This window comes from Carettochelys insculpta, chromosome 22, assembly GCF_033958435.1.
Source record: "Carettochelys insculpta isolate YL-2023 chromosome 22, ASM3395843v1, whole genome shotgun sequence".
NCBI classification, from domain to species: domain Eukaryota; kingdom Metazoa; phylum Chordata; order Testudines; family Carettochelyidae; genus Carettochelys; species Carettochelys insculpta.
The window spans coordinates 24680013-24702731 of NC_134158.1; the positions used below are offsets into that span (position 1 = coordinate 24680013).

General features: G+C 49.0%; 1 protein-coding gene across 2 annotated transcripts in view; it reads left to right on the forward strand.

Annotated features, from left to right (window-relative positions):
- The window catches only part of LOC142024381 (leucine-rich repeat and fibronectin type III domain-containing protein 1-like protein), a 372892-nt gene extending 350185 nt beyond the window's left edge, over positions 1–22707 (forward strand). For both annotated transcript variants that reach the window (XM_075016339.1, XM_075016340.1), the window contains exon 3: positions 20927–22707. In XM_075016339.1, coding sequence (XP_074872440.1) covers positions 20927–21440 — 514 coding nt within the window. In that variant the 3' untranslated portion in view covers positions 21441–22707. The remainder of the gene's footprint in view (positions 1–20926) is intronic.
- Positions 22708–22719: the final 12 nt, after the last annotated feature.

A 22719-nucleotide genomic window follows, 5' to 3' on the forward strand; every position in this document is an offset into this window, starting at 1 on the left:
CATGGACAATGGTTGGGTTCAGGATCACCCTAGTGAAAGACCACTGGTTGCCAAGTTTGTGTGTTTTTGGTTCATTGCATGTATTATTTCTCATGGAGTTGAGAGTCTGGTAGGTCTCTTAAATCACTGGACCCTTCTCGCTTGGAATTGGTGAGGTGGGAGGTGTAGTTGTATTGTTTGGCTCGAGCTCAGCTGCAGTTCCAATCATATGGACAGTGAGAACAGCCCGACAGAGGCTTGGCTCACCTGGCCTGCAGTAAGCAGTGCAAAGCAGCAGCTGGTGCCACCAGTTACTTCCAGGAGGAAAAGAGCTGGTGGAGTAAAGTAGCGGGGGGCCCACCTTCGCAGAGAAGAGCGGGCTGGGTCAAATGTTTGGACAGTGGTGGGTGCAGAGGGTTTTGTGGCTTCGGTATAAACTGCACACCGGGCTCTGGTGAAGCCACTCTGTCCTACCTGAAGAAATAATTCTGGCGGGGCAAGCAGTGAAGCCCAGGACACCAGTTTCTTTCAGGAATTCAGGTCGGTGTTGTACACAATTACAGATGCCTTCACCCAAGCAGCCTCTGTTGGCCTTTGGTAGACAATTGAAGAGGGAAACAACCAAACAGAAGTTAAAAAGTCCCTGAATTAGAATACAAAACTTTCAGCCAGATGCACAGCGGGCCTGAAAGGAGCAGGTCAGGGATGGAGACTCAAATGTACCAGAGGCCTTGATTCAAACCTCTCTTTTTGGTGGGGGCATGGTCACTTGATTAGTCCAACACGAGCGCGATCCATCAAAACAAGAATGGTGATAACTGATCTGTGTGCAGAAACTTGGAGGGGGAAGGGGCCACTGAGCAGCTTCCAGTTGAGCTTAACTTGCATTAAAGTGAGTTACGTGTAACTTGAAGCCGCGTATTTTGAGGGTTTACTGTAGTTTTGTGCAGTGCAGTGTCTGAGGTCTGCATATTTTCAATTTTGAATTTTGATTTAATCCAGTGAATTCTGTCATCAATATTACACCTCTGGGCAGCACTCAATTGAGTGGTGAAATCCCTTCTCTACATGCCTGGTGTGGTGAAGGCTGAGGCACACACCCCAGCACATGAAATTGAAGTTGCTCCTGCACCACCACATATGACAGAGGGACCAGACATATAATAGTGAGATTTTCAATTGTTCAGAACTAGTTTGTCCCTGTTGACTTCAGTGGGAGCAGAGTTATGGCTGGTCCATGCTATGAGCTTAGGCTGACTCAGCATTAGACTGAATTTTGAATGACTGGGTCTACTCTGGCCAGTCCCCAAGTCAGCCTAAAGGGCTTTTAAAATTGACCCTGTGCTCCATGTGAACAAGTGCATTAGAGCCTGAGGAGACATTCACACCTTGAATGAAGTGCAGTATAAACACTGTGCATTGTGATTCAGAGTTACTCGCCTCCAGGGTGCTCCAGTGTGAAAGCTCTTCAGCTAGGTGGGCAGCAAAAGTCCTGGGAACTTCTGAATGTTCATTTCCTGTTGCAGCAGCATGGAGAGCTCAATATCACAGGCATCACATGCATGCCCAGGGTCACAAATGCCTCCAGCATGGAGCATTCAGGAGACGGTGAATCTGATTGGTGAAGGTGTGGGGGAGGGAGGGGAAGAGTGTGTAGACAGAGCACCAAAGTAACCAAAGAAACTCTGAGATCTGTACCAAAATTGGACGTGTCATGGTGGACAGGGGCTATACCAGAGACTCACAGGACCTACAAGGCCAGAGAAATGTGGATTATGGTTTTCAGTTTCTTAGGTGTCTAAATACAGCATTTAAGGCACCAGTGTGTAGCAGTCACAAATTTGCTCAGCTGCCTCCTAAGCCTGTCAGCACTTAAGTATCCTTCACTGGGTCTGTACAAAATCCCTGGGTTTTTACACCACCAAGCAGACTGGGGCACTAACTCATGCCAGAGCTCTAGCTGGAGTCGCATGCTCAGTGTTGCTATGTAACCTGTATCTAAGAAGACAGGTAGCTTTTAGGCCATCAAGCCTGCATGCGTGGCCCCCATAATCCACTGGTGAGTGCACTCACCTTGCCTATGGGAGACCCACGTTTGAATCTGTGCTCTGGCTGATTTTTAACACAGCTTTGAGTTCAGGTCTTTTGCATCCCACTGGAGGGTCTTAATCACAAGGTTATTGTAGGGTGAATGTTTCTCTGTGGGAGCCATTAGCTTTTTACCAATAATTAACTGATAATTAACTCTTCAATCTCTTGATCTTTCTCTGTCCCAATTACTATTTAATACCTTAATACAAAGTGCAGTAGCTTCAGGTGGTAAGACCTAGAGTACTCAGGAAACCTAGGGGTGGGGGTACTCTCATGGGAGGTTCAAGAGGTCAGTTCAAATCACTGCTCCAGATAAGGCAGAATAGGGGGTTGGAAACATGTGTCCCACACTAATAGGATTGGGGTCTTTGTCATGAGAAAGAGCTGACCTGGAGCTGGGCATGTAGCTCATGAAAGGTTTCATGGCTGTGAATCCCAAGTGGAGTGGGCTGCCTCTCTCCCTTCGCCTGGCCCATTGGCTCTCTTAGTTCTCATGTCTCTGCTCAGTTTGCTGGCTTCTTAGGTTTCCTGCATTCCCTTTCTTGGGGTGACCAGGCTCCCTCTCTAATGCCTGGATGCCTAGTTCAGGGGCTGGGGGAGACCTGGGGAGTGTGCACCATCTTAGGAACTAGGCATTGCAGTGTTCAGCAACACCTAAGTCGTTTACTGGCCCCGACTAAGAAGAAAATAAAGAACCAGGTGACATACTTGAGCAGAATGAGAGCCAGTGTCCAAACAACAGATGTGGGGGTCGACCTGCCAGCCAGTGTATCCATTCATGACTGACCAAGTAACCAGCGTTCTTAAAGAAACATCATAAAAGACATATAACCACCTCCTTTTATCCTGTCTGTACTCCGCTTTGCGTCTGCCTGCATGCTAGAAATAAAAGCCGTGACCCTTTACACATCAGGACTGAATGTAAACTTGCCTTTCCCTTTTCACTGAAGAAAGGTTCTGAAAATAAGAGGCTCTGGTATTTTGTCTTCAAAAGGAGAGACTTGAGAGATGGTCATTGTTTCTTTAGCACAATAACTCAATTTTAAAGGCTTATTTTACGTTTTTTTGTTCTTTTGGTTTTTTGTTTTTTGGGTTTTTTTTGACTGATCAATAACCATTTAGTTTTAGAAAGGATGCTTCACTTTTTGGTGCTTGCAAACAAATTGAGCAAACCAGGGTCTCTAAAGCCTGGCCTCCCATGCGCACACACTCCCCAAACCTTTATGTATTTACAGCTTTCTCTAACTGTACAGCTTCAGAAAGAACTATGTCTTCTCGTATTGTAATTGGTTGGACAACGTGTTGTCTAAAACAATTATTTATTTGACAGGCTTGAAACTAAATTTCATAGTTTTAGCCGGTGTTTTTTTTTTTTTAGAAAAAAAGGTGGTGGAATTAAACCCCAAAACTGTCCCACCACCACCCCGAGCCCCAAGCCCCCCAGCAGGTTAACTGCCCTGCATGGGGCCCAACCTGTCCACCAGTGGCTTAAGTGCCCCAAGTTGCACCGTGGTGGGTCCAAACTGCCTCCCATGGGGGGGCCAAACCACCTCTGGGGGGGTCCAAGCTGTTCCCCCACAGCTTAACAACCCTCCCGTGCAGCCCCAACTCAGCTAACCCCTTCTACCTCACAGCTCCCTGTGGCTAACTCACCCCACCCCGCAGGGCCCCAACCGCCCCGCTGGCTTGCCCCACCCATGTGGCTCCAACTCCTCCTTCAGCTAACCCCCCACAGCCACGACCCAGCCCCAGTTTAAACCCCACATCCCCCAAGCTTCTCCACCCCACCCTCAATCCCCCCACTTCTCCCCTCCTGCGGTGCCTTGCTTCCTCCTCCACACGTCTGCCAGCATTTCAGGGAAGGGGAGGAGGAGTCAGCCGGAGGTGGCTGCTGCGATTGGAGCTGCAGATAGCTCTGAAAGGGTCAGATGCAGCTTGGATGCAGCCGTCCAGCCAGCTTTTGAAAAAAGTCCATGTACAAGCAATAGTAAACTACATTCCAGCTAAGCTCTCTTACATATGAAGGTATTAAGCAGTGAGGCTTGACTGGTAGTAAGCATGAGACAAAATCATCAGACCTCCTGGGGTATTAAAAAGAAAAACAGCCCAGCAAAGTACTGAGTCTCCAGAGGTAATCTTCTCTTATGCAGACAGAGTCCTGTAATTGCCTTTTTGCTATTGTGAAATGTCTTTCACATGAATTAATTATTTAAATAAAGGACTTTGATCACTGAAGCTGCTAGTATGAGAGAGAATAATTCCACTCAGTGGTTGAGATATCGATCTTCCTTCATTTAAACTTATAGTCTGCTCTAAATCTAAGTTATTTCTCATTCAGATTGTAAGGGGATGTGCTGTTCATGTTCCATTTTGCAACAAACCTGTAACACAATGTCCATGCTGTTCACAAGAGCTCGTAGGTCAAACTAGAGTCAAACTAGACACAATCGTTATGGAATGACATTTTTTCCAAGTATATTTTAAGTACTTCGGCTACCCTGTTGATAAATGAACAGTGCGTCGAGAGTCTGTCACTACACCACATGTTCCCACTAATCAGCCTTCTCTCTTTTGGCCCTTGCTCTTTGTGAGTCAGACAGGCCCACAATGCATTAAATACCTTCAATTAGTATTGTAATAAAACAAGTGTAAAAGCTTTTATTACAACCATTGAAAAAATGCTCAGTTACCTGTGATTTGAGGTGTGAATTGAGAGTGCTTTGTTCCAGGTGGGCCTTCCAGCGCTGACTGGCTTGGAAGCAAGGCTTTGAGCCAGGCCTCACCAGCACCCTTTGAGAAGGCCGCCATGGTGAACATTGTGAGCAGTGAACAGGTCAGCAGCTAACAGGGAGTTTGCCCGGGAGTTGGCTTGCGGGGAGCCCCTTACTGGTTGTCTCTTTCTTTCTTATAGTTTTGTTTCTCTTCTGTCCTTCAAGGCAGCACTAAAAACTACAAACAAAAAAAATGAGGGAACTGTCTGGAGAAAGATAAAAATGGACGGTGACAAGTCTACTGACAAGTCAGCTGCTGTGACCTGCACAGCACGTGCCGTGTTTGTCTTTCTCCCAGAGAATAACAGGGATTTTGTATGTACTAAGTGTAAGCTGGTCGCCACCTTGGAAGAAAGGTGCAAATATCAACCCTCCAGTCTGTCACGGAAGGGGAGGACTTCCTCGGTAGAAGGCCGAATTTAATACTACAGGCACAGCAGCCTGCGCAGCCAGTGAGGGCAGGGCTAGACAAGGGAGCAACCTGAGAGCACGTAACCTCAAGGAGAAGAGAGCCAGTTCGGATATCTCCTATTCCACTTTCAGGCTCTCTGCCTGGATGATTCAGTGGAGAATGCGGTGGCAGAGATCTCACAGGGACAGGATCAGAAGACCCCACTGACGGGAAGTCAAGGGATGCATATTCCTAGGGATGGGGGGTTCTACAACCACCACCCCTAGGAGAAGAAGAAGGGTGGTGGTGGTTGGGGACTCCCTCCTAAGAGGGACAGAGTCATCCATCTTCAGTCCAGACCTGGAATCCTGGGAAGTTTACAGCTTGCCAGGAGCTAGAATCCAGGATGTGATATAGTCTCTTCCACAAATCATCAAACCTGTGGATTATTACCCTTTCCTACTTCTTCATGTAGGACGTAATGACACAGCCAAGGACGACAATGAGCAGATCACTGTGGATTATGTAGCTCTGTAAAGGAAAATCAAGGAATATAGAATGCAAGTGGTGTTCTTGTCTGTCCTCCCAGTTGAAGAAAGGGGTCCAGGTGGAGATTGTCGAATTGTGGAGGTAAATGCGTGGTTGCACAGGTGGTGTTGGAGAGAGGACTTTGGTTTCTTCGGCCGTGGGACTCTGTTTCAGGAACAAGGATTTCTAGGAAGAGATGGGATTCACCTAACGAAGAGAAGAAAGAGCATCTTCTCAGGCAGGTTTGCAAACCTAGTGAGAAGGGCTTTAAACTAGGTTCGTTGGGGGACAGTGACACAAATCCTGAGGTAAGTGGGGAAGGAGGAAGGAACAACAAAGGAGGATCTGTCCTTCGAAAGGAGAAAGTAGGCCAATCAGCTATCTAAGGCATTTGTACACAAATGCAAGAAGTCTGGGAAACAAACAGGAAGAATTAGAGGCCCTGGCACAGTCAAAGGAATATGAGGTGATTGGAATAGCAGAGACTTGGTGGGATGACTCCCATAACTGGAGCACTGTCATGGAAGAGCATGCAGTAAACCCTTGATTTATGTGGAGGTTGCATTCTGGGCAACCTCCGCGTAAATCAAATTTTGCATAAACTGGGGGAAGAGGCTGGGGAGATCCCTGGAATTTCCCTGGCTGGGGTAAGTGGCAGCTGGAGCAGAGGCTTCAGCCAGCAGAACTGGCTCCCCCTGCGGGCCGGCGGAGGTCAGGTTAGGGGAGGGTCAGGGCACTGCCTGCTCCAGCTGTTGGCCATGCGAAGCAGGTATGGTGCCCCTGCCATCCCCCAGCTGCAGTGGGCTTGGCCCTGGGGCTGCTCCAGCAGTGGCAGCTCCAGCCACAGTGTGGCTTGGACCCAGGGCTGCTGATCCAGTGGTGACAGCTCCAGCTGCAGCACTGGAGCCCTGGGCAGCTCCAGACGTGGCATGGCTTGGCCCTGGGCATCTCCAGCCATTCCTACCCCGTCTGCCCCTGGTGTTGCAGCGCCAGGCAGCCACAAGACAGGAGCTGCCTCCTAAGGAGCCCCGGAGCCAGCCAGCAATGCAGGGGTAAGCAGAGACGCAGGATACGATAAAGTAGGGTCCCCCTGGACTCAGCTTGCCTTAATATGGAAAACCCATAAGTCAAGTCCACACAAAGTGAGGGTCTACTGTAAACTCTTCAGGAGGGACAGGCGGGGCAAAAAGGAGAGGTTGTGCTGTACATGAGAGAGCAGTATGATTGCTCACAGGTCCACTATATAGAGCAGGGGAAAGCCAGTTGAGAGTCTTTGGGTAAAGCTTAGAGGCAGAAGCAACAGAGGAGATGTTGTGGTTGGTGTCTGCTGTAGATCACCAGATCAGGTAAATGAGGCAGAGGAAGATTTCTTCAAACACTTAAGTGAAGCTTCCAAATCACAGGCTCTGGTTCTCATGGGAGACTTTAATCATCAGGACATTTGTTGGGAGACCAATACAGAAGCACACAGACAATCCCAGAAGTTTTTGGAGAATGTTAGGGATAACTTCCTGGTACAAGTGCTGAAGAAACTGACCAGGGGCCATGTGCAGCCTGACCTGCTCAAAACCAGGGAGGAACTAGTAGGAGAAATAGAAGCGGGTGGCAACCTGGGCTGCATGGACCATGAGATGGTAGATTTCAACATCCTGACAAAAGGAAGAAAGGCAAGCAGTAAAATTCAGACCTTTAATTTCAGAAAAGCAGACTTCAACTCACTGAGAGAACTGATGGGCAGGATCCTTTGGGAAATGGATATGAAGGGGAAAGGAGTTCAGGAGAAACGGCAGTATTTTAAAGTCGTACTGAAGGCACAGGAACAATCCAAATGCCCAGTAAGAAAAGCAAACATGGTAGGCAACTAGTTTGGCTTAAGAGTGAAATCCTTGGTGAGCACAAACTCAAAGGGATGTGTATAGGAAGTGGAAACTTGGACAGATGACTAAGGAGGAGTATAAATATATTGTTGGAGAATTCTGGGAGTAATCAGGAAAGAGAAAGCACAATTGGAACTGCAGCTGGCAAGGAACGTGAAGGGTAACAAGAAGAGTAACAAGAAGGGTTTCTACAGGCATCTTAACAATAGGAAGGTGATCAGTGAAGGTGTGGGGCCATTACTGGTTGAGGGAGGTGACCTAGTGACAGATTATGTAGGAAAAGCTGAAGTACTCAATGCTTTTGGGGCTTTTTTTTCCCAGTCTTCATGGACAAGATCCCAAACTATGGCACAAGACAATGCAGTATGGGTAGGACGTGGGCAGCCTTTGGTGAGGAAGATATGGGTTAAGAGCTACTTAGAAAGTTAGTGGTAAACAAATCAATGGGTACTCAGGGAATTGGTCAATGTCATTACCATTGGCCATTATCTTTGAAAACTCGTGAAGATCAGAAGATCCCGGATGATTGAAAAAGGGCAAATGTAGGCACATTTTTAAAAAAAGAAAGAAGGAAAATCCAGGGAACTATAGACCAGTCAGCCTGACCTCAGCTCCTAGAAAAATGATGGAGAGGATCCTCAAATAATCCATTTTGGAGCACTTGGAAGAATGTGATCAAGAGGAGTCAACATGGATTCACCAAGAGCAAGTCATGCATGACCAATCTGATTATCTTCTATGATGAGGTAACTGGCTCTGTGAACATGCGGAAGTCAATGGATGTGATATACCTTGACTTTAGCAAAACTTTTGATACAGTCTTCCACAACATTCTTCCCCAGAAGTTAAGGAAGTATGGATTGGATACATGGACCGTAAGATGGATAGAAAGCTGGCTTGACAGTTAGGCCCAATGGGTATTGGTCAATGGCTCAGTGTCTGGTCGGTTTCAAGTGCAGTGCCCCAAGGATCAGTTCTAGGGCCAGTACTGTTCAACATCTTTATTAATGACCTGGATGAGGGGATGGGTTGCATCCTCAGCAAATGTGCAGATGACACTAAGCTAGGGTGCCAGGTAGATACATTTGCGGGCAGAGATAGAGTCCAGTGTGACTTAGACAAATTGGAGGATTGGGCCAAATGAAATCCGGTGAGGTTCAACAAGTAGAAGTGCAGATTTCTGCACTTGGGATGGAAGAATCCCAAGGATGGTTACAGGCTGGGGACCAACTGGCTAAGTAGCAGTGTAGCAGAAAAGAACTTGGGGATTACAGTGGATGAGAAGCTGGATGTGAGTCAACAGTGTGCCCTTGTACCAAAGAAAGCTAGTGGCCTATTGGGGTGTATTAGGAGAAGCATTTCCAGCAGATCTAGAGAAGTTATTATTCCCTTGTACTCTGCATTGGTGAGGCCACATCTGGAGTATTGCATCCAGTTCTGGGTCCTCCCGTACCGAAAGGATGTGGATGCATTGGAGTGGGTTCAGCAGAGAGCAATAAAAATTATAAGGGGCTGGAGCACATGACCTATGTGAACAGGCAGAGATATTTGAGCCTATTTAGTTTGCAGGAGAGAAGACTGAGGGGCAATTTGATAACAGTCTTTAACTTCCTGAAAGGGCATTCTAAAGAGGATGGAGAGAGGCTGTTCTCAATGGTGACAGACGGCAGAACAAGGAGCAATAGTCTGAAGTTATAGAGGGAGAGGAGGAGGTTGGATATGAAAGAAAAACCGTTTCATCAGGAGTGTGGAGAAGCACTGGAATGTGTTACCTAGAGAGGTGGTGGAATCTCCATCCCTAAAGTTGTTTTACATCCCATCTTGACAAGGTCCTGGCTGGGATGATTTAGTTGGAGTTGATCCTGCTTTAGGCAGGGGGCTGACACTAGATGACCTCCTGAGGGCCCTTCCAGCCCTAGAATTCTATGATTGTGTGATTCTATGATAACAAGCTAATATTTTAGATGCTGCAGTTCCGATCACGTCAATGACCTCAACAGCTTCTAGAAGAAGAGAGAAATTAAGTAGAGTGTATCAGAGGGGTGGCTGTGTTAGTCTATATCAGCAAAAATAAGGAGAAGCCCTGTGGTACCTTGTAGACTAACTGCATGCATCTGACAAAGTGGGTCTTTGCCTATGAAACTTATGCTGCAAAAAAATATTTTTTAGTGTATAAGGTGCCACAGGACTTCTCATTGTTTAAGTGGAGTGGTAACCTTTAGCAGGGTGGTCTAGAGTTAATATCGTTTCAACAGATCAGATAACTAATAACCTATCTGCATTAATCCACAGAGACTTGACAGGATTTTGTTGTGACTTTCTAAGAGTTTGCCTAAACTGGCAAGGTTCTGCACAGTAAGGTCACATCACCGCTGAGGGAGTGCTGATGGGAAACCACTGTTGTGCGTTCACACTGCCAGCTGCTTGTTTAATAGCATGTTCACGCTTGCAGTACTTGCAGTGGCATTTAGCACAGTGTACTTCAGGCAGCTATTCCATAGAGCATCTCTCCCTCTTCTGCTACTAAGTGCTATGGGAAGGCAAGGGAGTTGTGGATCCACAGCTTCCCTTCCCAGTAACCACTGCACTTCTGGCCACATTTGGCACCACCTTTCACACTCAGCACAGACGTCTTTCCTATAACGCTTATTGCTACCAAATCAAAGTCACCCTTCAGACAAGCATGCAGAATCCCCAGCTGGCACCTCTATTTGCTAACAGTCACCAAAATCAGAATGTCCACTCTAAGCAGACAGTGGTCACCACTCACAAAAAGGCAGATGAGCCTTTCTTAATGGCCAGTCAGGATCAGATCCATCTGATTGCATATTAAGGTACATTAGGAGGAGCATTGTGAGCAGGTCTAGTGAAGTGCTTATTCCCCTTTCTTTGGCTCTTGTAAAGCCATCAGGAAAGGCTCATCTGCCTTACTGTGAGTGGTGACCAGAACTGGACAGAGTATTCCAGAGTGGGCCCCCTATTACAGAAAGGATGTCGACTCATTGGAGAGATGCAGAGGAAGATGACAAAAATAATTACGGGGCTGGAGCACATGACTTATGAGGAGAGGCTGAGGGATTTGGTCTTATTTAGTCTACAGAAGAGAAGAGTGAGGGGTGATTTGACAGCAGTCGTCTCAAGTTGCAGTGTGGAAGTCTAGATTGGCTATTAGGAAAACCTACTGGACTAGGAGGGTGCAAAGCTCTGGAATGGGTCACCGAAGGTGCTTCCCTCTAGGATCTTTTGCCTTCCCTAGAGGACTTTTAAGTCCAGCTTGACAAAGTCCTGGCTGGGATGATTTAGTTGGGGTTGGTCCTGCTTGCAGAATCCTGTGGCAGTCTCTTCTCCCCAGATGTTGATGAGGTCTTGTACTTTGGCATGGTTCCAAGTGTGGAAGTGCCTGGTGTGTGGAACAGACATGGTCACCCATCAAGCTGCATTGAGACCACTGCATACAACCCTGAGCAAACAGGAAGGGAACTTTCCAAATTCCCAAGGAATTTGAAGTGGCGGGGGAGGTGGTTGGTCACCTGAGGTCAGAGCAATACAGTTCAAACTGATAACCAGAGTTGTGAGAACAAGCATTGTGGGTCATCTCCAGAGACCAACTCCAACACTGTAAAGGCTATGGCTACACTGTGGTTTTTATTTCGGGATACATTTGTATCCCGAAATATAAACCCAGCTGCTAAACAGTAGTCTTTAAAGTGCTACTGGACTGCCTTTTTGTTTTGATAGACTACAGACTAACACAGCTATCTGTCTGTTACTAGTTTATTCCCGCTGCCCATTGCTGTGAGAGGGGGTAGCAGGAAGTTTGAAATAGTCACTTCTTTCGAGCTTAAAAGAAGTAACCTCGAAATAACTTACATAATTTGTGTAACGCAAGTTGAGTGAGTTATTTCGAGATACAGCTGCAGTGTGGTCCTAGGCTGAGATACCAGGGTGTCTGAACTGGCACAATAAGCCGTGTGGAAAGTTGTATGCCTCCCATTGGGATATTGTTCAAAGCACGGCAACTGCACCGTTTGGCTACAGCCCCACAGCAGACGCTATGCTGAGATAACGGCGATTTCAAAATAACCTTGCGAGCATCTCCAGTGTGCACACACGATTCCAAAATAATGGGCTGAGTTATTTTGAATTTTGTAAACCTCATTGCTATGTCTATACTCGGGCACTACTTCGAAAGAGCGTCTCGCGAGACTCCTTCGACACGTAGTGTCTACACATGGGCCGGTGCTGGTGCCGGCACCATCAACGAGCAACGTCGAAAGCCAGGCAGCACATGAAAAGGGGCCACCCCAGATATGGAACGAGAACGTCTATGCTGACCAGCGGCCCCCCGAAAGAAGGAGCCATGAAAGGCTGTGGACGGGGTCGCAGGGCGGACAAGCTGCTCCTTTAAAGGGCCCCTCCCAAACACACAGGCCCGCACCGCACAAGGCCTGTGGAGTTGCCACAAGCCCCGCAGACGCAGGGCCAACAGAAATGTACATGGCCCAGCAGCAGCTCGACACCCTGCTGGCTGCCATCAGCGGAGCAGGCACCCTGCTAGCTGCAGCACCAGTGGCTGCCCAGCTTCTCCTGGCAGGGGACCCCCTCCGGGGGCAGAAAGGGACACCCCAGACCATGGGGCCGTCCTGTCCTCCCCCATGTGCTCCGCCAGCTCTGGAGCCACCCCACCAGCTCTGCGTGGTAGGAGCACCTGGTCCTGGGGGAGTGGGGCGACATCCGGTGTTTCCAGATGCGTTGGCAGACCTGCCGCAAGCTCTGCCAGTGGCTGACCCCCACCCTGCGACACCAGCACACCCAGCTGCAGCGCGCCCATCCCAGCACTGGTGGTGCCTCTGGGCAGTCGGTGTCCCATGGATGCGGTGAGACTCTCCTGGCCCTCAGATGGTGCAGCCGCAGAAACAGGCAGGGAGCAAAAGGCTGTGAGAACCAAGCTCTGCCCTGTGGGCCCTGCCCCCTGTGCCCCTGTGGGTGCTGTGTCCCCATCCCCTGGCCCCATCCGTGGGTTTGGTGGCCCCTTTGTGTGGTCTGCTGCCCCACCCCTGCCCTCTGGCGCAGGGAGCCGCACTGTCCAGGGGAGCGGGTGCTGGTGGGCACTGGCAGCTATGCCGCCATCCTGAGGCCATGGGCTGGATGGGCCTGGGCAGGCTGGGGTCTGCCGGGGTGTGGGGGGGCCCTGGTCATGTATGGTGCCCCACCCCATGACCCAGGGTGTGTGCCCTGTGGGGTATGTAACTGAGGGTCCACTGCCGAGGTCAGGGGGTGCCCATCAGGTGGATGCCCAGCTGGAGGTGCAGGAAGGGAGGTCGATGACCAGCCCCCTCTCCTCGCTGGACCACTCCGCTGCCTCAGTGCCTGGCTCTGGCTCCAGCCCTGGCGACAGTCCTGGGTCCTGCTCCTCGACTGGCTGGGGCTCCTCAGCTGTGGGGTCGAGGATGGCTGGCAGGGAGGAGGTGCCCTGAGCTCTCAGTAATAGGGACAAATGGTGGGAGCAGCACCCCCCCCAACCCTGTTGGTTGAGTCCCAAGCCCAGGTGTAACCCTGCCGTCGCTCCTGGTGGTCAGGCCCTCAGCCAGCCAGGCGAGGGCGGCTGCGTACCGCCTCTTGCGCCCCAGAACCTGGAGCACCTTCTCCTTACTCCACAGCCCTGGCAGGTCCTGGAGCTCAGCCTTGCTCTGGGGGGGGGCATGCTTTCCCCCCCGGGTCAGTCGGAGGGGGAGCCCTGTGACCGCTTGCGTGGCTAGCTGGTTGTCACCCGTCTCTGTGGACTGCTGGGGGTCACTCTGAGGCGTGCAGGGGCTCCTCATGTGATGGCTGCTGCCTGCACAATCTCAGCTATGGGGTTTCCTGCTCTGTGTGGCTTTAACAGCCACTGCATGCACAGGCCATAGAGCCCTGTGGGGGCTGTGCAGCACGTCGCTGCATCCCAGCTGATTGCCACCATGCAGACCCCGCTCTTTCGAGGTGGCAGGATGCAAGACCTCTACACACGTCGTTTTTGAAGGTAGGCGTGCAAGTAGTGCAAGTAGTGCCCTGTTCCTATTTTCTGTTTGGAATAGTGGTTTCGACGTCTGTGGCACCCAACATCAATTTCAACTTTGACGTGGTGCACGGCATGTGTACATGTGATGTGCGCTGCTTCGCAGTGGTGCCTGCTGTTTTGAAGTTGCAGGCGAGTGTAGACGTGGTTCGTTGCAGGAGGAATAACACCTATTTCAAAATAAGCCATAATGGCGTTGAACGGCAATATTTCAAAATAGGCACTTCAGCCACATCTACACTACAGCCATCTTTTGAAAGATGATCTTCTGGATTTTCTGGAAGATCTTCTTTCAAAAGCGTGTGTCCACACACAACAAAGCGGCTTGAAAGCTCGATCCCCTTTTTTTGATAGCGAGCGTCCACACAGAATGTGCCAGGGATCAAAAAATCCGGCACCATGAGGCCTGCTCTTTCAAAAAAAAAGGGCCTGCAGAGCTTCTACATGTGCCTTTTTTCAAAGAAAGCTTTCAAAAGAAGGTAATCTTCCTGATCCGGGAGCATAAGAGGACTTCCAGAAGAAGAGCCACATTTTTTCAATTTCAGATTGAAAGAGCGCTTTTTGTGTGTTGACGTGCCGTGTGTTCTTCTGAAAAAGGGCCTGATTTTCTGAAAGAACTTGCCAGCAGGTCCTTTGGAAATATTGTTTGAAAGATGGGTCTCGTTCAAAATATTCCACAAAGTATCTACACACAAAATGCATTCTGTGGTACTTAGTTTAGAAAGACCATGGCACTCCTTTCAAAAGGGCTCTTCCCCTCCGATTTCAGGAAGAGTGCCTTCTTTCAAAAGACTCTTTCAAAAGAAAGTGTACGTAGATGCTCTGCAGGCGAATCTCTCGAAAGAGCAGCCCTCCATGGCACTGGCCAGCTGGAGTGTGGAGACAACCCTGCCTCCTACTGGGGCTCTATGGTCTCTGTGTCCAGCCACATTTAAAGCCACAAGGACCCAGAAAGCCCACGTCAGGAAGCTAAGAGCATGCTAGCAGCAGCAAACCATGAGCCCATGACAGCCTGCCCTCCAGCCTCATCAGCAGCCACCTGATGCACCCAGATGGCCCATAGCTAGCAGCCAGGAGTCCTGCTCCCTCCAGGGTTCCCCCACTGAGTTGGCAGAGAGCTCCCAGGAGCCCAGCCAGGGCTCAATGAAGAGTGTCCTGTGCTGGACCAAGGCAGAGCTGCAGGACCACCTCAGCCTGTGCGGAGACAGGGAGGTCCTCTTGCAAACCACTGGCTGGCTTCAGAACAGTGCAGCTTTTGGCCATCTGTCAACCGACATGAACACCTGGGGGCACCCCCTCCCGCACACATTGGATCAAGTAAGATCCAAGGTGAAAGAACTGTGGCAGGCCTACTGCAGGGCCAGAGATGCAGCCAGCCGCTCAGGGGCAGCGCTCACTGGCTGCCTTCGTTATCAGGACCTCCACCACCTCCTCAGGCCCAAGAACGGGGCTCCCCATGACAGTACTTGACACCACAAGGCCCAACCCGGAGTCCCAGCCAGAGCCAGAGGACCAGCCAGGGCCCTCAGGCCAGACCACCTCCCGGGAGCAGGAGCCAGAGTTGACAGTGGATGATGATGGGTTGATGGATGGGACACTGGTGATTCCCTCCTGTCTGGGTCATTGAGCTGCACACCCTCCAGTAAGGGGACCCTTAGGAAGGTATCCTTGAGGGACCCTCAGGTAGGTACCAGACACTTTGGACACCCTGGGGCATAGCAGAGGTCACCTGTCCCTACCACAGCTATCAGTAGGCTGGGCACATGCCCCTGTCCGGATGCACCCCAGACAGCCACGTCCCCTGGGCCATGAAGAAGGCTGCACGTGGCACTCATCACCCACTCTGTGGACAGCACCACAAGTCGTGCCCAGGGAGGGAGTGGGGCAGGCAGACTGCACCCAGCATGTGCCCACCCATGTGGGGACCCCTAAGTGCCCAGAATCCCCCAGGGCCACCAGGCCATCAGACAGGGGATGGGAGGGCTGGCCATGGGGAATGGGGGGCACAGCCCTCAGAGCCAGGTTGTGGGACTGATGGGTCATCTGTTCTTCCCCTTCTGTCTCCACAGCTCCATCATCTGAGGGTCAGGTGAGTCCTGTCCAGGATCAGGGTTGCCCTGCAGCAGCTGCTGAGGGAGCCGGGGCACCCCCACCTCTGGCACCCATGCAGGTCCACAGAGGCCACGCCACCACCACCATGAGGAGAAGGCCACCACTGCCCACATGGCCACCTGGTGGGAGCAGAACGCCATCCCGCAGGAGTGGCTGGAGATGGAGCAAGAGCCCTGGGGTGAGGTGGGCAGTTGCCCTTCACACCCTCATCTGGGATGTGACTGCCTACCTGTCTCAGCCTCCTGCCCTGTTGCCAGACACTTCTGCAGCCCCTCCCTTCCCCTGGTCCTGCCCCCAGCCCCTGCCCCCAAACCCCCTGCCCCACTCTCCAGGGCCCCACTCCCTGTCCCTTCTGAGGCCCTGCCCTCTCCAGGGCTCCGCCCAGTCCCTGAGGGTCCCCCCTTGCCTGACAGCCCACCTCTCTCCTCCCTGTGGTGAGTGTGGGCACGTTGCCTACCCCACGCTGGTGCCCCACAGACCAGTGTCTGTCCAGAGTGGTCAGCTTCCCGATGAAGATGACAACCTGCTTCTCCAGCAGGAGAGCAGATGGTGGGAGTGGTCTGGTGCTGCAGGAGCCCGGGGGCCAGCCAGTGGCACAGCTCCAGAAACATCCACTTGGTCATGTGGAAGTTCTGGAGCCAGCAGTCATCATCCCACTCCCCCATGATGAGCTGGTCCCACCACTCAGAGCTCACAGGATAGTGCCAAAGGTTGAATGTTGTAATAGGCGCACAGTGGCCAGCAGGCGGACAGCCCACAGTCTCAAGGACTTCTCCTGTGGGGAGCTGCTGGGGATCCAACTGCCAGTGCAATTAACATCCGGTTCCTGCACCAGGTCTGCTGTGTTTTGTGCAGCAAAGCAGCCCTCAGCATGTGCAGGGCGAAGTGCTTGGGAGGGGACTTTTAAAGGAGCAGCTGGCTGCGGCCCCCAGAAGGGCTTGTCAGCCATGCGATCCTGTCCGTGGCGTTTCCTGTCCCCCAGAGCTGTGTGGATCCTGTCTTTCGAAAGAGCGCCTCAAAGGCGTGATCCACTTTTTGTGTGTGGATGCTCTCTTTTCAAAGGCCATTTGCCTTTCGCAAGAATGCCGTAGTGTAGATGTAGCCGTCTGCCTGGCTCAGCTATTTCGAAAGAGCTTCTTGCACGCGGTTGTGTTATTTCAAAATAAGCTATTTCACAAGAGCTCTTGCGGAATGGCTCAGGCTATGTGCAGACTGGCAAGATTCTGCATGGGAAAGGAGTCCCTGAACAGAAAGCTGCTTTCCCATGCAGAATCTTGCCAGTCTGCACAGCCTGAGAAACCTAGGTAGCACCTTTCCCATGGTGCATGTTCGTAACTCCTTATCCTGGGTGTTCTGGCCCCACAGCCACCAGCCCAGCAGGGATCCTCACCGCAACACACTGAGCTCACAACGGACCCTCCCGGTTCCCTGCCCTGGACTACTTTGTCTTCTGCTCTGGATGCGCCGAGCTATCCTGCCTCTGTCCGCGTCTCCCTGGATTGCTGCTGCTACAACGGCTGTTCCACAGGCTGCTGCTGCTCAGGGAGTCGCAGCTCCATCTCTGGCGAGCGTTGGCCCCACTCTGTGACAAGAGTTCCTGCTCCCCAGCTGACTGGCCTCCCTGGCCTTTATAGCTGGGCTGCAGTTGGAGCCAGCCCAACAGGGCCTCGGGGGAGGGGCCTTTTCCACCCAACAAGCCCTGCCCCTGCTGGTCGGTGCGGGGTTGGTACATCCTGTCACATCAGCTTTGGTACTAATTGTTGTTTATTTCACAATTGTGTGGTGTGTGTTTAACGTGGCCCATAAAAATGCCATTGCTTGCAAGTATCTGATCTTCTTGCTCCACTTCTATGAATTTAGGTACAAAGAATGTAGATATACTTCACTGGGTGCTAAACATTCCATTTCTCTACTACACTACCTAATTAGTCAAACTTGAATATCAATCATTCACAGTAATGGAACACAAAATGTTTTAGGACAGAAGGAAAAAAGCAGCATTAAAGACTGCTAAAAAAGCTGGATAGTACAAATTATTTGATTACTGTATCTATAAGTACCTTAATTGATTGCTAAAATCTCTGCCCATGATGGCAAACGTTGAATTCTACTAATTCTTGGTGGCTGCTTTTAGCATACTAGTTTCTCTCTGTTCTTTGTGGCTTTCAAAATAACTGTTTATCACAAAACCAGCATATGGCAAAGCGTTTATTTTGCTCTGCAATATGCTGAGAGTTTTGTTTAAAATGTCCAGAAAGTTTAGAAACTGACCGCATTCTGTAATATGCTCAACGGTAGAATTTGCTCATGTAGAAGTATGATACTGAAATCATAATCCTTATGGTTTTAATACATTGAGGCTCCCTAAATTTGGCAGGGCACAGCTCTTTAGAGCCTGTCATCATACCTCAAAATTATTAGGACTGTCAATTAATGGATGTTAATGCCTGTGATTAATGCAGGGCAGAAATAATGCATAAAAAAAATTAACGGGTGTTAATCACAGATTCCGGAAACAAGCCACGTGCTGCTCAGGAGAGCTCTCTGGTAAGGCGCAGTAATGGCAACTGCCACCAGCGGGCGCACAGAAAAAGGGCCCAGCACCAGTGGAAAAGAAACAAGACCCTGACACCCACCCTCCTCTCCCAGGTGACTGTATTTTTTTAAAATAAAACAGCCAGGGGGCTTGCCCAAGCCACACCCGCCCCCCACACACCTTCCAGGGCTCACCCAAGTCACCCTCACTTTGCCTCCTGGGGCTGCACCACCCCCAACTGTGCACTGCCCACAGCAGAATCTAACGTGCTGCCCACATCTGGGGCTGAGATACAAATGGGCTCTTTGGCACAGGACACAAACAGATTTGTTACAGAAAAGAATTTATTGAATTGTTCCAGAAATATTTAAATAGATACCATTATTATTAATTAGCAGAGCAATTAATTGTGATTTTTTTAGTTGCTCGACAGCCCTAAAATTGTGTAAACAAAAAGAAAAATTATTAGAATGGGGAAACTTCCCACAATTTTCAGTCAGCTGTAACTATAACATTCCTTTAACCAGAACCTAGTGTCAGGTATTAGGTGAAAACAAAATTGTGTCCTTACAGGTCTGACTATGCCATCGTGTATGCCAGCTTCTCATTAACTTTCCAACTTGTCACCTGTGCAGCAGTTTATTAAATTTTACAGATAACAGCCTTAGTAATTGAAAAGATACTGCAGCTGCACACTTTTTGTAATGATTAAATTATAGAAGTTACGTTATTATAACTGAAATTACAGCAGCTGTCAGCTTGCAAGCAGACGTTGTTTTTGGGCTGAGGACGAATGATCCTTCAGATTTTCACACCAGAGCCTGTTTAGCCTAGTCCAAAGTTGGCTGCATGATCACAGAAGGTAGTCTTTGTTTTATGCTGATTATTTCTTTATAAATGCAGCCCTTAACTTGTGTGTTTAAAGATTTTTCTGTGTAACACTGAGACATTCTCAGAACTATTAGTATATATTAGCGTAGCTCAGGGTGAGTAAGCTATAGCCTATAGGCTGCATCCAGCCTGCCAAGGTTTTTATTCCAGCCCATGGCATCCCCTTGTGGCAGGAAGCAGTGACACTCAAGGTAGCTGCCTGCTCCCTGTGGCTCTCTGCATTGCCAGACATGACAGGGGAAGGGACAAGCGGGAGGTCTTTGCAGAAACCAGTCAATGGGAGCTGAGAGATTTTTCTAGGAGTGGGAACAGCGTAGCACAATTGGCTGGTTTCTGGCCAGTAGCGGCTGAGAGATTTTGCTGGGGTTGAGGGCAGCAAATAATGCCTCCCCCCACAACCCCGAAGTGCAGTGGGCCACGTGGAAGAGTCAACTGCTTTGAGCAATCTGGGGCGGCTGGCAGGCGGGGAAGCCTGCCTGATAGCGCTGCAGGCTGGGATTTGCCTGCCTCTGGTGCCCCATCCCTTCCTGAGCCCCCAACTCCCTCCCAGAGCCTGAACCCAAACCCCTGTACCACTCCCTAAGGCCAGCAGCCTCTCCTGCACCCATACCTCCTCACAGATCCTGCACCCCAATCCCCGTCCGAGGTCATAATCCTCTCCTTCACCCAAACTCCCTCTCAGACCCCATGCCCCCTGCACCCCAGTCCCATACCCTGAGCTCCCTTCCACACACACCCCATCGCAGACCCCACCCCCTATTGGAAAATGCAGCCCCTGACCACGTTTCAAAATCGTGAGTGGCCCCCCTCAGAAATGACTGTCCCCCTTTGTGTAACTCCATTGATGTCTGTGAGGGTGCGCAAGGCTTTGGCTGCACTTGCAGTTGAGCTCCAAAGCGTTTGTCATTTCACAGGCGCTTCCCCCATGCGTGTGCGCACACAGGCACACAACAACAACAACAAGGACTAGCGCAAACAGGGTTTTAGTAGGGGTGGAAGTTTTTTGTCTGCAATAACATGAACAGCAGGGACAGTGCCTGGTTCTCGTCACACAGCTGTGTCACTGAAGCCTGCGTAATGTCGCCATACAGTAGCTGAGAAACAGGAGTAAATATATGGCCATAGGCTAGAGGTAGCTGATGTGTAGTTTGAGATATGGGTTTGATACTTGCTCCCATTAGCTCACTCCCTGGCTCGCCAATCACACGACATGCAGTAGAGTTATACTACCATGCTTTGGGCTCATGTCAGCTTTCAGACTGGGTCTGACCAGAATTGAGATATGACAAAAAGATATATTTGTAGAACATGCTCATCTTCTGTGCACTAGGTGGCTGCTTTAGGTTTCTCTATTATAGTTAAGTCTTCTCCAGATCAGGTTGCAGTTATTCTTCTCTTTACTTTCTTTTTTGAAAAAGAGAAATTATATTTAAAGTTCGCTGTCAGGTAACCTTCAAGTTCACCTTGCATCACTGTGGGATGGTTTTTGTGCACCAGAAGGCTGAAAGTGTGCATCACAGGCAATAATACAAACCTCTGTGCAGCTGCAGATGCATTGTGGTATTGCCCCAATATGATATGGCAGATGTGGAAGGGGGTGGAAGTAAAGTTACTCTTTGACTTCTTGACAAGGGAAAGCACTTTTTCGTGGTGCACTGCATTTCAAGCATTTATTTTACCCATTTTTCCTTCTAGGATGATCCCAGCTGTTAGCAAATCCTTCTTCCTGACTGACCTGGTTGCAAGCCGGGAATATGACCTCTGCGTTCTCGCTGTTTATGATGATGGTTTGACATCTCTAACTGCAACCAGGGTGATTGGGTGTGTGCAATTCACCACACAGGAGGAATATAAGCAGTGCCGCTCTCTTTACGCACAGTTTCTTGGAGGGACAATGATCATCATCATTGGTGGAATAATTGTGGCGTCTGTTCTTGTTTTCATCTTCATTCTTCTCATGAAATATAAAGTCTACAACAATCACCACAAAAATAAAAATATTAATGTTAATAACGTCTGCTCTCAGACCAATGGCAGTCAGAGTGGGTCAATGGCTCCTTCTGCTTCCAAGCTCACAGAGAGACAGGAAAGTTTGCATCAGGAATGCTCAGGAACTTCCATCAAAAGCAAAACTGTGGTGGATTTGGATTGTGAAAGAGTGACTATTACTGAACCAACTTTTTTAACACCTGAAGTGTTATCTCAATAGCAATGTGGCAAAGCAGGACACACCACATAGAGCCAAGGTGGTATTGCTTAAAACATTTAAATGCAAATGGCTGTATTTTAAGCTTCACTACTATTGTCTATTTTTAAGATCAGATGGTTTAAAAATATTTTTTTAATATGTAAAACAGTTCCTGCATTCTTAACTATTTTTGTTTCAATATATTAAATATGAAGTGTGTGATTTACAATTTTCTTCACTGTTTCTTTTACACCACACAACTGTGGTATTGAATTAGAAGCGTAACTATAGTCTGATTAGATTTGTTGGTCGTAAAATTCCACTATTCTTTCATTCATGCAGTTACCAGGTGTCAGCAAGACCAACTCTCAGGAACCTCAAAATTCTCTGATGGCAAATCATTTACCAGTTCAACTACTAAGCTGTTAGTGAGCAATGAAATGTTATAAAAAAATTCTCATCATGTTAATCCTGAGATGTTCTTCCGTCTGTGCGCATTGTACACGTGCCATCCACAAAACAAAAAGCTAAAGGTTCCCCTATGGACAAAATAATATCCAAATAAGGAAAAGAAAACAGAAGGATTTTAACGTTGTCCCACACAATTACTCACTGCTACAGAACTGCTGGCCTGTGTTGTTGGATTTGTAAAGGCTGGTATCATTCAAGACTGTGCCTTGACGGCCCTTTTCTTTCTTTTCACTTAAATTTATCTCAGCTTAAAAAAGGAGGAGCTTCCAGTGCTCTCCATCTGAATTTCAGTCTTTAGAAAGCTACTTATATTCGAAATGATGTATTTGTGCACATCTTTGCCACACTGGAAATGATGTCCTAGTCTCCCACTTTCAAACTGTGTTGTGTGTCAACAGAACTAATCTCTTTTTGGTGTGCTTTTAAAGTGAGGCACCACAAGTTAAAACTCTCCTCTCCCAATGTGCGTTGCACGATCTCACTGTGTGTCAGTGCATCTTCAGATAACATTGGTAACCAATTTCTTATTTCTGTAGTACTGTAGGATGCATAATGTAATTGGCCAAAGGATGAACAATGTAAATGTTTACGTGCAATTCATTTTAACAGTTCACATTTAATAATTTTGTTTAAAGGGATACTGGCAGGCCAAAAGGGGCTCCAAACTTAGGTTTTTGTAATGAGTTTCTACACAACCTAAGAGCAATCCATGAGTTTAAAAAATTGTTGTAGCAAACAGCAGCATTCCTCTGCACTGTTCTAGCATGTGAATTTTGAAGCAAAATTACTAAAAAAAAAGAAACCCTATATAAATAAAACTGACTAGTCT